The 14,785-nt window shown below is 56.3% G+C and overlaps 1 protein-coding gene across 2 annotated transcripts in view; it reads left to right on the forward strand.

Moving 5' to 3' along the window:
• Window positions 1-14,785, forward strand: part of SHANK2 (SH3 and multiple ankyrin repeat domains 2) — a 554,292-nt gene that overhangs the window by 86,972 nt on the left and 452,535 nt on the right. For both annotated transcript variants that reach the window (XM_043924118.1, XM_043924122.1), the window contains one exon: window positions 2,127-2,345. In XM_043924118.1, the coding sequence (XP_043780053.1) occupies window positions 2,139-2,345 (207 nt within the window). In that variant the 5' untranslated portion in view covers window positions 2,127-2,138. The remainder of the gene's footprint in view (window positions 1-2,126; window positions 2,346-14,785) is intronic.

Raw genomic sequence — 14,785 nt, forward strand, 5'->3', positions numbered from 1 at the left:
ATCCGTTCCCAGCTGCTCAGACTTGAGGCCCGCGGGCCAGGGCGAGAGCTCGGCAGGCAGGAGCTCTGACCATGCGAGTCGCTTGGTTCTGGGAAGACCAGGGGAGGAGGGCAGGCTGGCCAGGGAGTCGCAGCAGCTTGCTCCAGCCCCAGGTGCTGCATGGCCGACCTCAACCAGGCCAGATTTTGCTGGTGGTCAGGATGAGGCGGATATCAGGGTTTTTCATGAGAAACCTCCGGGTTAGGACTTATTCAGCCCCTCTGCAGGTTGGGCAGAGCTGCATTTATGGACCCCGTGTCCGAGGACGGTCCAGGTGCTCTTGGCGGTAGGGGAGCCCCCGACCCAGTCGTGGTCTTGCCTTTCCCTGGATGTGGGGGGGGTGCATTTTCTGGGGTGGCGTCTGCACTTTGCTGGGCTTTGCGTGTCTGATCAGGGGCTGGGAATGTCCCGGGACCTGGTGGCCCAGCAGAGAAACACTTCCACGGGTGTCCGATGACCTTAAATGAACTCTGGAGGTAAATGGTGGGCGTCAGCCTTCTCAGACTGGACACCGAATTGGCACTGGCTGAGCTGTGTCCTGCCTGGGACTTTTCTGAGGCTCGTCACCCCAAAATGAATGGCTTCCAGGGTCCATGCTCCCCAGCCCCTGGGGCAGTCGGCCAGGTGATCATCTTCCTCCCTTCCCCTCCCCCTTGCTTTTCTCCCCCCCCACCCCCCCATTTCTACTGTGAAATATTTCCCGCACAAAGAGATGCCCAGAGAATAGCGTCACAAGCCTCTGTGTCCCAGGTTTGTCGAAGTCTGGCTTTCTGTCTCGTCACCTGGAACTGTTTCGAGGAAACCAAAGTTACAAGTGACGTCCCAGGCGCTGTGACCCCCTTCTGCCCCCCCGCCCCCCACTTTGGCGTTCCTGTCGCTGTGGGTGCCTCTGCCCTGTCAGTCTCGTCGTGAGCACTTCAGGCTCCAGGCGAGCCTGCATCTCTCCAGCCTTTGTGCGCAAGGACGCCGTGTCTGAACGGTCCTTTCTCAGGGCTCCCTTTGGGGCCCTGCGGGGGTCGTTGGGGTCCACGCTGCCCTCAGCTGTGCTGTCCGTGGGAAGTAGAGACCACACCTTGGTCAGGCAGACCCTGAATGGTTAGGGTGGCGTGTGAGCTGGGTTAACCAGGGCACCCCGTTTTGCAGGGAGCAGCCTGGGACATCTTTCTTGTTCACATGAACTTGACCTTTGACGTCCTTTACAGAGGTCACACAGAAGTGCAGTTGCTGGTTTGGCATGCACCACCCCCCCGCCCCAGGACCCCTGGTCATCTCAGGTTTTAGCCTGACCTTTCTGACCGCTGCCTACAGAGCTGGGGGTGTCCCTGGGCAGGTTTTAGCCTGAGCTTTCTGACCCCTGCCCACAGACCTGGGGGTGTCCCGTGGGCAGCCTGCCCTCCCAGTTCTGTCCTGCTAACGCCCGTGGAACGAGGCGGCAGTCGGCCCCCTCACCTGGGTCCTTGCCGGGGGGCTTTTATTGCACTTGATGGTGAGGAAGCTGCCCTCCCAGCCTCCGCGGGCTCTTGGGGACCCCCAGCCCTCCCCCATCCGCCTGTCCCCATCAGTCTTTGGGTTCCGCTGTGCTCCTGGGCCTGGAGATTCTCTCATTTCTGAGCCTGGCCCTGTGTGCTGGGTCTATTTTTACACAGTACCTATCATTGCTGTGTTTGAAGCAGAGGGGGTTATTATAGCAGGCGCTCGGTACCCTTCTGACCCAAAGCCCGCATCTCTCTGCCTGCTGCTCCTCCAAGAAAAACAGAGAGCTGTTCCTCTTACTCCCGAACGTTTCAGACTGCCCTGCTGCCCCCCTGGTCCGTGCCCGTAAGCTGTGGCCGCAGCCGCAGCGAGTCCAGGCTCCTCTTAAGCACTGGTTTCCAAGCACCGGGGCAGGGCTCTCGGGGCCCCCACAGGTCCTGCCTGGCTCGGGCTCCGGGAGGAGCTGGGGTGTGTGGAGGTGTGTGTGTGTGTGTGTTACCCACGCAGGTCGCCCAGCCTGCGGTCACGCCCCTGGACACCGGTCTCTGCCACGCCCCCGGCTTCTCCCTCGAACCTCCCCTGATATCTGTCTCCCTTCTCCCTTCTCCGAGCAGACACGCGCAGCCATGCCACGCAGCCCCACGTCCAGCGAGGACGAGATGGCCCGGAGCTACTCAGACTCCTCGGAGGAGTCGAACTCAGACAGTTCCAAGGAGGAGACCATCTACGACACCATCCGGGCCACAGCCCAGAAGCCGGGCGGCGCCAGGGCAGAGGAGGGCCAGGCCCACACGCTGGTGCTGCGCATTGTCATCGAGGATCTGCAGCAAACGGTGAGCCCGTCCGCCCGCCGCCTGGCTTCCGGCCCATGGCAGGCGTGACCTGGACTCCAGGGGCCTCTGCTCGCCCCCTGCCCCACCAGCCCCGGAGGCCCGAGCTGCTCCTGCCCCCTCCCCACGAGCGCGCCGCCCGCCCGCTCCTGCTGAGCCCTCCTCCCCCTCCCTCCTCCCTGCCCGCTGCACCTACTGTGTGCAGGGATGGAGCCCAAGCCTCAGCACAGAGACCAGGCCTGCAGCGGCAGCAAGCACAGTGGGTGCCTTAGTAAACGGGCTGCCCGCCCCGGGCAGGCCCCGCTGCCTCCCCTGGCATGGGGCTCCCTTCCTGGAGTCTGCAAGCTCTGCCCGGGGTGCCCTGCCCGCCCTGCCCGCCGGCAGCCCCTGAGTCGTCCCTCGAGGTCCGAGCCCCGTGCTGTCTGAGGCACACGAGGGAGACAGTCCTGTGGTGAATTTGCGTGAGGTCCCTGTGGCCACAGCGGGTGCTGGAGAGGGGTCTCCCTGGCCGTGGTGCAGTTTCCGGGGCCTTGGAGAACGCAGGAGGGGCTCCCTCTGGGGTGGGCACAGGACAGGTGGCAGGGCGGCACGCTGAAGCTGGGTGGGTGGAGCCTGGTGGGCGGGGGCTGCACCAGGCCTGGTGGGGGGGCCTTTCGGGCTGGGCGGGGCTGGACCTGAGTCCCCCGTGGAGTCACGTCCAAGGTCTGGCTAGCGGATGCGGCGTCCGGGCCCTCGGGGAGGCTGGGAAGGCTCGGTGACCCCAGGAGGGGCCTTCCGGAGGCTGGCAGGCGGCGCCCAGACCCACGGTCGGCCGAGGGGGCCCCTCCCCGTGGGATTCTTGTCTCTTGGGATCAGGTGACCGGGGTCTCAGCCTGTGCCCGTTGAAGGCTCCCCGCTGGGGCGTCTCATTTCTCGTCGTCTCTGCTCCTTAGGTCTCCGTGGGGCTTGCGTGCCCTAGAGGACCCCTCATGTTGGAGTTTAGAGAGGAGGTGGAGAGGTGGGGCTGGGGGGTGTAGACTGGGCTGGGGCGGGTGTAGACGTCTCTGGGAGGCTCCAGCCTGTGTGGCTGAAGGCCCTGCTGGGAAGGGGCCCGGCTGGGATCAGAGGGACTGGGGAGGCCCGCAGCGCCACCTCCTGGCCGAGTGGCGCCGGTGCGGCCCTTGGGCTCTGACCCAAGCCGTCTCCTGCGCCTCATGTCTCCCAGGAAATCCCCGCTCCTGGGGAGGGGCCCTGCGCCCTGGGGTCATCTCAGGGCGAGCTCTCACGACCCCACCTTCCAGGGAGAGCGCGGGAGGACCTGAGCCCTAGGACCAACCTGGCAGCAGGCCAGGCCCAGCGTTCATTCTTCCGTCCGTGTCATCTGACATCTCTCATGAAAGTTACGTGATTATTATAAAAGCCTCAGGTCGTATAAAAAAGCACAGACACCAGCTCCCGGAGCGGTTGTCGCTGATGTTTCACGAACATTTCAGACGTGTCTCTCCAAAGGGTTGCAGGTGATGGGTGACCTGGGTAAGCACAGACTCAAAGTACACGCTGTTAATATTATCAGCCTCATTAAGGTGACTTAATTTGAAAGTAAAAGGAGAAAAACTCAATGAAGGAAAAGCTGAACTTTAGTAATTTTTTTTTTTTTTGCCACAAGAGAGACTGTTTTCAAATGAATCTATCAAGTTAAAAGAAATGATTGCAAAAAACACTGGAAGGCTGATCTCTTTATTGGTTTTCGCTTTTGATTACAGTTTTCTTTCCTCCTTTTTTTTTTTTTTTTTTTGCTGTAAGGAACTTAGTGTTCTCTCCCTGTATATTGGGGGTGGATTAAACTAATTGCTGTAATAAACAGCCCTCCAAACCTCAGGCACATGACACATAGATTTTTTATTTCTCAGTCCCCTGGGGAATGGCAGGGATGAGGAGGGGGTGGTTCGCATCCACGCAGCCATTCAGGGACGCAGGCTTCCCGGACTCTGGAGTCCTTCTTGGGTCTCCTATATCTGCTCAGAGGGAGGGAAAGAGGAAACTCCTGGACCACATGTCTCCTCCCACCTTCCCTTGTCCTCTGGAGGCTGCTTCTGACTGCACACACCTGACCCATGCGCTTGACCCATGCACTTGACCTGCAGCTGACCACATGCTTCTGACTGCACACACCTGACCCATGCATTTGACCCATGTACCTGGCCGCAGAGGAGGCTGCGGAACATAGTTGAGCTCTGAGACTGGGAAGGAAAAGGTCAGTGTGTGGAGAACCAGCAGCTGTTTTGCACGTGCACACACACACACTCACATTCACACACACGTGTACACATGAGGCCTCTCCTCCCCACCCACCGATTCTTGCTGGTGTAGGGCTCCCTGCCCAGGGTCGCTATCCACCCCACGAGACGCCTGTCCTGCTGCAGCCTTCAGAGCCCTGAGGTCTCAGTCCCTCTCCTAGGGTCACTGCTCGTTGCCGGGCGCACGGCGGCCTTCTCTTGTCACTGCTCTGTATTCCGTCCCACCTCTTAGGTGGATGGAGCTGGCCGTCCAGGGTTTTCTCAAGAGGAGGTCCTGAGGGCAGTGCTTCCCCTGTGACCGGCCCGCTGGTCTCACCGCAGGTGGTCGTGATGCCCGTTGAGGTCCATCGCCCGTGGGGGATGCAGTGGGTGAGGGTCCCGAGTGCCTCTGGCTGCAGCCTCATCCGTGGAGCAGTGTACAACCTTGTTGCATGTGCGTTTCCGTGTCAGGAGTGTTATTTAACACACGCGGTGCACTCAGGATTAGCGCCGTGCTCAGGGCCAGCAGCCTGTGACTCACACTGGAGGCAGCTCGCCTGACACGTGACTTTTCCCCGAGGCTCGGCCCTGCCTTCTCATCCGTGGACACCAGACCCCGCTTCAGCTCTGCCTAGGGCCATTTCAAACCTCAGAATCGCCAACGAAAAGCACCGAAATGCAAAACAGGGCCCCAAATAGACCCGGATAAAGACACTTGTTTATAAGATCACGGCGGACACAGAAGGGAGCTAGCTGGTCCTCTGCTCAGACCCGGCTGGGGACCAGCATGTCTGCTCTGTCTGCGAGTGGTCACAGCGGTGCTGCTTGTATTGATTTGGGGTTACCAGTAAGTTTTAGCAAGTAGGCAAATTCCCAAATACAGAATCCGCAAAGAAGAACTGTGTACGTGAACATGTCAGCTTGTATGTGGTTTTCCTGTGTAACCTTTGAGCCACAGTTCCTGCCCCATGTCGCCCCAGACCTGCAGGGATGTTGTTTGGTGGTCTGCTTGCCCTGAACTTGTGCTCGATGTATCTTGTCCAGGACTTGATTTTTTTTTCTTTACTGGATTCCTAAAGAATTGACTTCAGTTACTAACCCAGGTGGCTCAGATGGTAAAGCATCTGTCTGCAGTGCGGAGACCTGGGTTCGATCCCTGGGTGGGGAAGATCCTCTGGAGGAGGGCATGGCAACCCACTCCAATATTCTTGCCTGGAGAATCCCATGGACAGAGGAGCCTGGCGGGCTACAGTCCCTGGGGTCACAAAGAGTTGGACAGGACTGAGTTGACTAAGCACCTAGGAAGTGTTTGGCGCTGGCCATTCTGTTTTTCCTGAAGAAATCTGTTTCCCAGATTTTTCCTTTTTCGCCTTCCCCTCTCTGGGAGCTGTTCTCTGTCTCAATGACACAGTTTCCCCTTTTTACTGAAATACAGTTGATTTGCAATGTTGTGTTAGCTTCAGGTATATAGCAGAGTGATTCAGGTACACACATACACGTATCAATATGCGTAAATATCTATTCTCTTTCAGATTCTCTGCCCTTAAAGGTTATTACAGAATTGAGTATAGTTCCCTGTGCTATCCTGTAGGTCCTTGTTGGTTATTTTATATGCGTGTATATGTTAGTCCCAAACTCTTAATTTATCCCTCGCCCATCTTTCCCTTTGGTAACTGTAAGTTTATTTTCTGTGTCTGTGAGTTTATTTCTGCTTTGTGTATGACTCTTTTTTTAGATTCCACAGGTAAGTGATGTCGTGTGGTCTTCGTCTGACTCAGTTCACTTAGGATGATCATCTGTAGGTGCATCCACGTTGCTGCAATGGCGTTATTTCATCTTTTTTATGGCTGAGTAATAATCCATTGTATGTGCCACGTCTTCTTTATACACGTCTGTCGATGGGCATTTCGGTCGTTTCCAGGTCCTGGCTATTGTAAATGGCACTGCAGTGTACACTGAGATGCATGTGTCTTTTTGAATTACGGTTTTCTCCAGATGCATGCCCAGCAGCGGGATTGTGGGATCACAGGGCAGTTCTGTTCTTGGTTTTTTCAGGCACCTCCATACTGTTCTCTATCGTGGGAATACAGTCACTTTTAGTGTCGGCTTTTCCTCCGCTTGTTCTGTCATCTTTTCTCTCATTCCTTTGATCACCTGTCGTTTTCCCTGTTTGTCCTTTCTTTACAGTATTTTCAGGTGCATCCATTCTGACTTCGGATTGATCACCGATCACTGTTGGTTTTTGTAGCCCTGCGCTTGCTGTTTTTGGAAATTATTCTTTGGAGTTGTTGTTTGTTTGGAGTAGCTTTCATGGCTTATTATTGTTCCCCTGGCACGAAGTACTGAGCTCTCTCTTCTTCTAGTTGGGTGTATTTTCATCCATAGCAGGTGAACCAGGTGTCTGATTTTTACATGCTGTCCTGCTTCCTTTTCTGTTTCTTTTTCCTGCAGCGTCTTCCTTATTTCTGCACTGTTTCTCCTGACCCGTCCCTGTGGTTTGACAGTGACTGGAATTTCTGTTTGTTCTGGTCTCGAGGGTGAGTCAGACTTGGGGGTCTCTCTGTTGGCCCTTTTACAGACCGGCCCGGGGGTAGGGAGTGCTGAGTCTCTTTAGAAGGTCCAGGCTCTCTTTTCTGCGGTTTCCTGGTGCAGGGAGCTGCCCACTTCTTGTGAAGGGACACGCCTGACGCTCCCACTCAGAAGCCCCGCCAGGAGGGGTCTCTGCTGGACAGTCAGCCCCAGGGGGCTCCTTTGTCCCCCCAACCCCGGCTCAGTCAGAGGAAGGAAGAGAGACGGACGTTGAGTTCACATCTGTCAAGATTTGAGGATAGTAGTGCATGATGTCTGGATTTTTAGACACTTCCCTGGTAGTCCAGTGGCTAAAAATCCACACTTCCAATGCAGGGGGCAAGGATTTGATCCCTGGTCGGGGAAGTAAGATCCCACATGCCTCAGGATGCGGCCAAAAAAAAACAAAAACCCACAGAATACCTGGATTTTTGTCCCCGCCAGTGAACATCGGGGGATTCTCCCCTTGGAGGGTTCGGTTTCCCTGGCTCACCCAGGGGGGATGTTTCTGCCGTAGGTCAAGGCTGTTTTGACTTTGGATGCTTTCATTGTTTGGGGTCACTGCGTCAGACCGACGTCACCCCTTCTCGGCCCCTGGTGCAGGCCTGCTTATCCCCTCGGGGAGCTGGAGTGGGGACCTGGTGACCCTCCTCCCCCCCCAGCGTGGATGGATCCTCAGGCTGCAGGTTTAACCCTCTGAGCCCCTAGATCCTGTTACTGTTTATCGATGCTGGAGGATTCAGAGGCTGGGGAAGCACTCCCCTTGGATTTCAGACTCCATTCCCGAGGCTGAACGGGAAGGCCGAGGGCGGGGTGAGGACGGAGCCCCTAGGGTGACGTGCCCCCTTCTCTGCCATTTCCCCGAGGTGGGCTGCCCGCGTCCCTGGGGCCGGAACTCCAGGGCTGCAAGCCTGGGGACCCCTGGCAGGTACACGGTGAGCCGAGCGGCTGGACTTACAGATGTCTGTGTCCTCCACGGCTTTCCTTGGTCAAAGCACCATCCACCCGGGGAGGCCCTTTTCCTTGCAGTAGGGAGGGGCCGTCTGCCAGCCTGCCTGCCGAGAGGCTCCGAGGGCAGCCTGGCGAGTGTGTGAGATGTCAGGCCAGGCTGCCCCAGGCCTGCTGATGGGGCCCAGAAGGTGTTCTGTCCTCAGGCCATGGGCTTTGGGGACCCACAGGGGGCTTCCCCGGTGGCGCTGGTGGAAAAGCATCTGCCTGCCAATGTGGGAGACACAAGAGACTCAGGTTCGATCCTTGGGTCGGGAAGATCCCCTGGAGGAGGGAATGGCAACCCACTCCAGTATTCTTGCCTGGAAAATTCCCTGGGCAGAGGAGCCTGGTGGGAGGTGCCTGGTGGGCTACAGTCCATGGGGTCACAAAGAGTCAGACACGGTTGAGCGACTAAATCGCCAAACCACCGGGAGTTACTGGTGGAGACACACCTGCTTTGCAAAAGGAAGATTCTTCCCCAAAGGAAGATCCTTTCAGGGTCTGGACTCCATTCCCAGGGGCATAGCTGTTTCCAGAACCTTCTGAAGACCACCTCTCTTCTCTTTCTTTGTCCGAGACAAACAAAGGCCCTGGAGCCTGAGACTAGAAATCCCACGGGTGTGAGCTCTTGGGACAGAGCGGCCCTTGTTCCCATGAGAAGGCCTTTGCCTTGGTGAGTCCTGGAGGCGGGACTGAGATTGGCCTGGAATCCTGCCCGGAGGGCTCTCGATGCTGCTGAGCAGGTTCCGCCGCCCAGCGCCAGCCAGCGGCTTCTCAGGAGCACGCGTGGCTATGCCACTTCTGCACCAGGAGGGTCCCTCCCCAGGTGGGGTCCCTCCCCGGGTGGGGTCCCTCCCCAGGTGGGATTGCCTCCCCTGGTGAGGTCCCTCCCCAAGTGGGGTCCCTCCCCAGGTGGGATTGCCCCCCCAGGTGAGGTCTCTCCCCAGGTGGGGTCCCTACCCAGGTGGGGTCTCTTCCTAAGTGGAGGTCCCTCCCCAGCTGGGGTCTGGACATGCTTCTTGGCCGGAGTGACTGCTCTTTCTGCGTCTCAGTGGGACTGAATTGTGAGCTTTGGATGGCGAGCGCTGGTCCTCCTTCCAGGAATGCCCCCTCGGGTCGCTGCACACTCTGGGAATCAGAGTCCTGGGTGTGGGGGGGTGCTCAGGCCTTGCCGTCGAGTGGGCACCTGGGCGTGGCGGGCGGGCATTCCTGCTGTTCGCCGGAGCATCGCAGATGCCCAGGGAGCTCACTGTCGGGTGGAGGGTTGGCACGCGTCCATTAACCTGGCCTTTTAAGCAGAAGGCGTGCTCCAACATCAATAGAAACTGTAGCTCTTGTGTTCTTTCTGCTTGGGGCGCAGAGAATAGAGATGTGGGACCAGCCCCGGCACCAGGGCCCCCACAGTCCTGACCAGCCCTCCCTGAATGTCACGCCACATGGACGGCGCAGAAGAACGCAGAGCGGACGGGGATGAGCTCTCTGGGTTCCCCTGGGTGTATATGGCTTCAGCCCTCTCGCCCATCTCCCCCCAAGAGTTGGCACCGAGTAGATGCAGGGAGCTGCCAGCCCTCATGTCGGTCCCCACGACCCGCTAGGGCAAGTTAACGGGGGTCCGTGGGCCTGGTCTGCCTGGCAGAGACTTTGGGAAAATGCCTTTGTGCTTTAATCAGTGCTTCTGTCTGTTAGATAGCTGCGTCTTCAAGTTTATGTAATTTGGAAAACGCGTCTCAGCTGCTCTCCTCTCCCCAGGCCACAATCCTCTCCTTTCACCTGTTTGTCTCTCACTCAAATTTCTCCCCAAGAGCAGCATCCCATAACATCCCACATCCCGTATCTTCACTGCATCCTGCATCCCTGCAGCACCCCCATCCCCGCCCAGCCCCACACATCAGCTGATAGCCGCACTTCCAGATCCATCACTGGCCTCCAGTCAGGCCGTCAGATGGGCTCAATCCAAGGACCTCGACCCTCCTGCTCGTCACTGAGGCTCCAAACAGAACTCCAAGCCCGCAGAGCCTTCACCTCCTCCTCCATTGGGTTTTTAATCCCTCCTTTATCCTGTTGCCACAGACAACCATCATATTTGCTTTTCACATCTGAGGCTTCCTGTGTTGTTGAATAAGGGGTGGACTTTAGCCTGTCCTGGCAGTTTTTTGAGTCCATCTCCTGCGGTAGCTGAGAATCCAGCCCCTATGACTGGCCTCTGGCTCTGCAAAGACCAGGAGGTGGGCGTGCATTGTGAGAGAAGGTTCTGGAAGGGCCTGTGCAGGAGTGGCTGGTTGCCTTCAGATGCTCCATCAGAGTGCATGGCCGGGCAGGTGTCCCGTTCATCACTCTGGGCTCCCCGGGGGTTGGAGTCTCCTTCCAGATTTAGTTCCACTCCCAGATGTGGCCTCGGTTCCCTTGGCAGTGTTTTTCCCTGGGCGGAGGATGAGGTGGGTTGGATGGACCTTCTGCCGTGTTCTCTGGACTTCCAGGCACTGGGTCAGCGGAGAGCGGGAGGCTCAGGCCAAGGGACTGGTTGGCCGAGCCTGGCCACTGCAGCCCAGCCCTCGGGGTCCCCTGCTTCCCGGGCTTGTCTTGTTCAGACAGGATTCCTTCTCGGGGGACTCTCATCCCTCATGACAGCCGGGCTCAGCGAGGCTCTCCCCGGCCCCCCACAGGAGGCCCTGTTAGCACCCATGTCTGTCCAGCGCCCGCTGCCCATGGTCACGTCTCCGGCTGGACCTCCCGTCCGGGGCACAGACTTCATTTCTCTCTTGAAACGTTCTCAGTCGGAAGCTCAGAGGCCCCTTGACTCAGATGGTCCAGAACAGATGACACCACGCTGTCCCCTTCCCTCTGACCCTCCAAACTTGGCCCACAGGGTCCCTCTCCCCGCCGCCGTGGTTAGCGTGGAAAATCCTAACCTTATGGAGGTGTCATTACAGGCCGTGAAGTTCACTCCCTTAAAGGGCACCATCCAGTGGTTTTCAGTAAGTCTGCTGAGCTGGTGCACCCACCATCCGGGTCTGGACTCGGCCCATCACCCGCGTTGTTCCTCTTTGCCGTTCATCCTCCATCCCCCTTCCAGCCCTGACAATCGCTGACCGTGTCTGTCTCCACACACGGAGTCTCCTCTTCTGGATGATCCACGTGAGCACGTCACGTGGTGTGTGGGCTTTCACGTCTGGCTTGTCTCAACCAGTAGCACGGCTGTGAGGCTCGTCCGCATGGCGGCATCCGTCTGTATTTTATTTCTTCTTATCGCCGAGTAGTAACTTACTGATCATGTGGCTCGTTCCCTCCCCTGGTGATGGTCAGTTGGCTGGTTCCCACTTTGGGCTATGAACCTTCTCTGATTCCTTTGTCTGAGCCAGAACCCAGGAGTTACCCAGGGCCTGCCATCGCCCTCAGCCAGTGCACTGACAGGTCCCACCCTGGAGCTTCTGAATCCCTTTGAACCAGCGTCACCATCTCCCCACCCCAGCCCCGTCTCGCCCATCTTCCCTCTGGGGGGCTGCAGATGCCTCTTTCCTCAGAAGTGTTCTGCACCTGCTGAAAGTGAGTTTTTAAATGTGAACCCAGTTGCCATTTTGTTGTAGAACCGCCCTCCCTCCGCGAGTCTCTCTGGTTTTAGGGTCGGGTCAAGTGTACACGGCACCCCATCCCCTGCAGATCCACCAGCTCCACGTTTAGGAATCACGAATTCATCTCAGCCCTCGCCTGCACTGCACAAGGGGTGACTTCCGAGTTGAGCCCCAGGTGATGAGAGATGAGCTTGTAAAGATCTTTGGCCAGAACCTTCTGGGCAGAGGGTTGTAGGAACGGCATGCCGGAGGTGGGGATGAATGGGGCTGGTGTGTCAGAGCAGCGGAGGGGGTCACGGCTGCCAGCCAGGTGGGTGCTCGGGGCGGAGGGCGGTGTGTAGGGGCCGAGGCGGGGTGGGGTGTGATTCCCCCTGAAGAACAGTGAGGGCTTCGGAAAGGTTTGCTGCAGAGCGCGTGACCTCTTCTCTCAGCTTCTCTCAGGGGAGGACGGAAGGAAGCAGAGGCAGGTAGGGGGTCCCTGCAAGAATCTGGGGCCAGGGGCAGCGGGAGAAGGTGGAGACGGGGGCAGGTTCCTGATGAGAGAGTCGGGGTCATCAGAGCGGATGTGACTCTCACAGGAGCCTGTGCTCTGGCCAGGAAAGAAAGGGTCCTTGAGGGCGACTGGTGGCAACTTGGTTTTAAATGTACTGCCTGCATCTTTGCACCTTCTCAGGAAAGGAACAAAAACAGACTCCTTTTCTTTTAAAAATAGAGATGTCACTCACATGCCGTGCACGCACCATACCGTTTTCCCATTAAAAGTGTACAATTCAATGAATTTTAGTTAATTCAGAGGTGAGGATACCCACCACCACAGTCAATCTTATTTTTATCACCCCAAAAAGAAACCCCATACCCATTGGTGGGGATTCCCCACCCCCTGCCCCAGGGGTTCCCCACCTCCCTCCCCTAGGGACTCCCCGCCCCCTACCCCAGTCCCTGGCAACCACTGGTCTGCCTTCTGTCTCTGGATTTGCCTGTCCTGGAGGTTCTGTGTTGGTGGCATCGGCGATGCATGGCCTGGGAAGAAGGCTTCTATTTATTTACTCCTGTTGTCTGCCTCTCCTGTTGGAGGCAAGCCCCTCCCCACAAGTCTTCCCCACAGAACGACACTTATCCCGTTGACCTTAAACGCCTCCATTCACTGGCCTCGGGTCGCCCACAGCCTGGGCAGCACAGAGATGAGAGCATTCTTCGTCTGTCACACTGCCATTTGTCTTCAGGTTTTCCTTACCCACCCGCTGTTTGCTGACCACAAGGAAATTCATTTGGGATTTTAGACTTAATTAGAAAGTTAGTTGTGTGTGACCCTGACTTGAGTACGTGTTCTGCCCTAAAAAAAGTCCTCAAAGAGGACTCAGTGGGCAGAAGGAGACAACAGTGATCACGTCCTTCATTCGAGAGTGGTGTTTCCAGCTTGGAGTGTGGTCCAAGGCTGACTCCAGTCCAGCCAGGGAAACCCTCAAGAGACCGAGGAACACCTCAGGTTCCAGATTGATGTATCTTTTTTTAATTTAGAGAAAATTGAAAATACAGGAAAAGACAAAGAATAATACTATCCATACCAGTTTTTATGATTTATTATGCAGAATTGACAGTGGTTAACATTTTGTCATTTTTTAATTACAGGGTTAGAATGCTTCAGATAAAGTCAGTGTCTCTCTCAGCCTCCTGGCCATTCTGCTCAGGGGCAGATGTTGTCGTGAACCCCACTCGTCCCTTGTTCTTCTGTGTGTGTCAGCGGTCACTATATGGTGTTGTGTTGTTGAGTAAAAAAAGAAATTATAGGTAACCTGATATCATGCTGGGCATGTCATTTGTAACTTATGTTTTCCACTAGATGTTATGTTTTTAAGGTTTGTCTTTATTGTTATTATCCATCCATTTATTCATCCATCCATCCATCTCTCCTTACACCATCCATCCATCTGTCCATTTGTCCATCCATGCATCCATCCATCCATCCATCCATGCATCCATCCATTCATCCACCCAGCCATCTATCCATCCATCTGTTCATCCATCCATCTGTCCACCCATCCACCCATCCATCTCTCCATCCAGTTGTCCATCCATTCATCCATCTGTCCATCCATCCATCCATGCACCCACCCATCCATCCATCCATCCATCTGTCCCTCCATCCGCCCAGCCAGCCAGCCAGCCATCTGTCCACCTGTCCATCCATCCATGCGTCTCTCCCTTCATCCATCCTTCTCTCCATCCATCCATCCATTCATCCATCCATCCAGTCATTCATCCATTCAGCCAGCAATCCATCCATCTTTCTGTCCATCCGTCTGCCCATCCACTTATTCTCTTTGCCTTATGCAGAAATATACGGTTTACGGTTTGGATCTTTCTCTCTACTCTGAGCCACCCTGCTTTGTCCTTTGTAGTGTGCATTTGGATCACTTGGCGGGGACAGAAGCGTGGAATCTGGTTTTCTTTGTGGTTTCGTTAGTTGCTTGCTAAGGCCAAGGAGAGCCCCCTCCCCGTGGCCCCTGACTCCCCCCACCTCCGTTTTCTCTGTGACGTGATGGTAATCAGCCTCACTGTCCTTAAGTGCAGTGGTTTACACTCCACGGTTTTAATCAGGAGATTGATGTGTCATCGGTTGTTTAAACCAAAGGGGAAGGCTTAGGGGCTCTCTGGTGAAAGCCCGCGAGAAAGTTGGGCTGTGACCAAGCTGGTTGTCACTCATGTCCTGGGCAGCTCACTAAAGGCCAGGAGGAGCTTTATTTTCGTACGTATCACTAAAAAAATCAAAAGCCTGTTTAACCAGCCCCAGCGTTGTGTGCTGTAGGGATTCTGCGCTGCCTCTCCCTGTTAGATGTGAGGCTGACGCTTCGTCCGTGAGCGCGATCGGTGCAGCCCTCGGGGGCTCTGCGGCCCGGACGGCAGACGTCTGGCTTGGTGTGCTCATCTTCTTAAGCTGTGTGTTAATACCCTCTTAAATCCCTTAGAGAAAGTAATGCCTGGCTCTGGAATTATTGCACATCCTGTCAGAAGCTTTGTAAATCTCACGTTGTGGTGGGAATGCTGTGGTTCAGAGACCACC

This window comes from Cervus elaphus, chromosome 2 (assembly GCF_910594005.1).
Source record: "Cervus elaphus chromosome 2, mCerEla1.1, whole genome shotgun sequence".
NCBI classification, from domain to species: domain Eukaryota; kingdom Metazoa; phylum Chordata; class Mammalia; order Artiodactyla; family Cervidae; genus Cervus; species Cervus elaphus.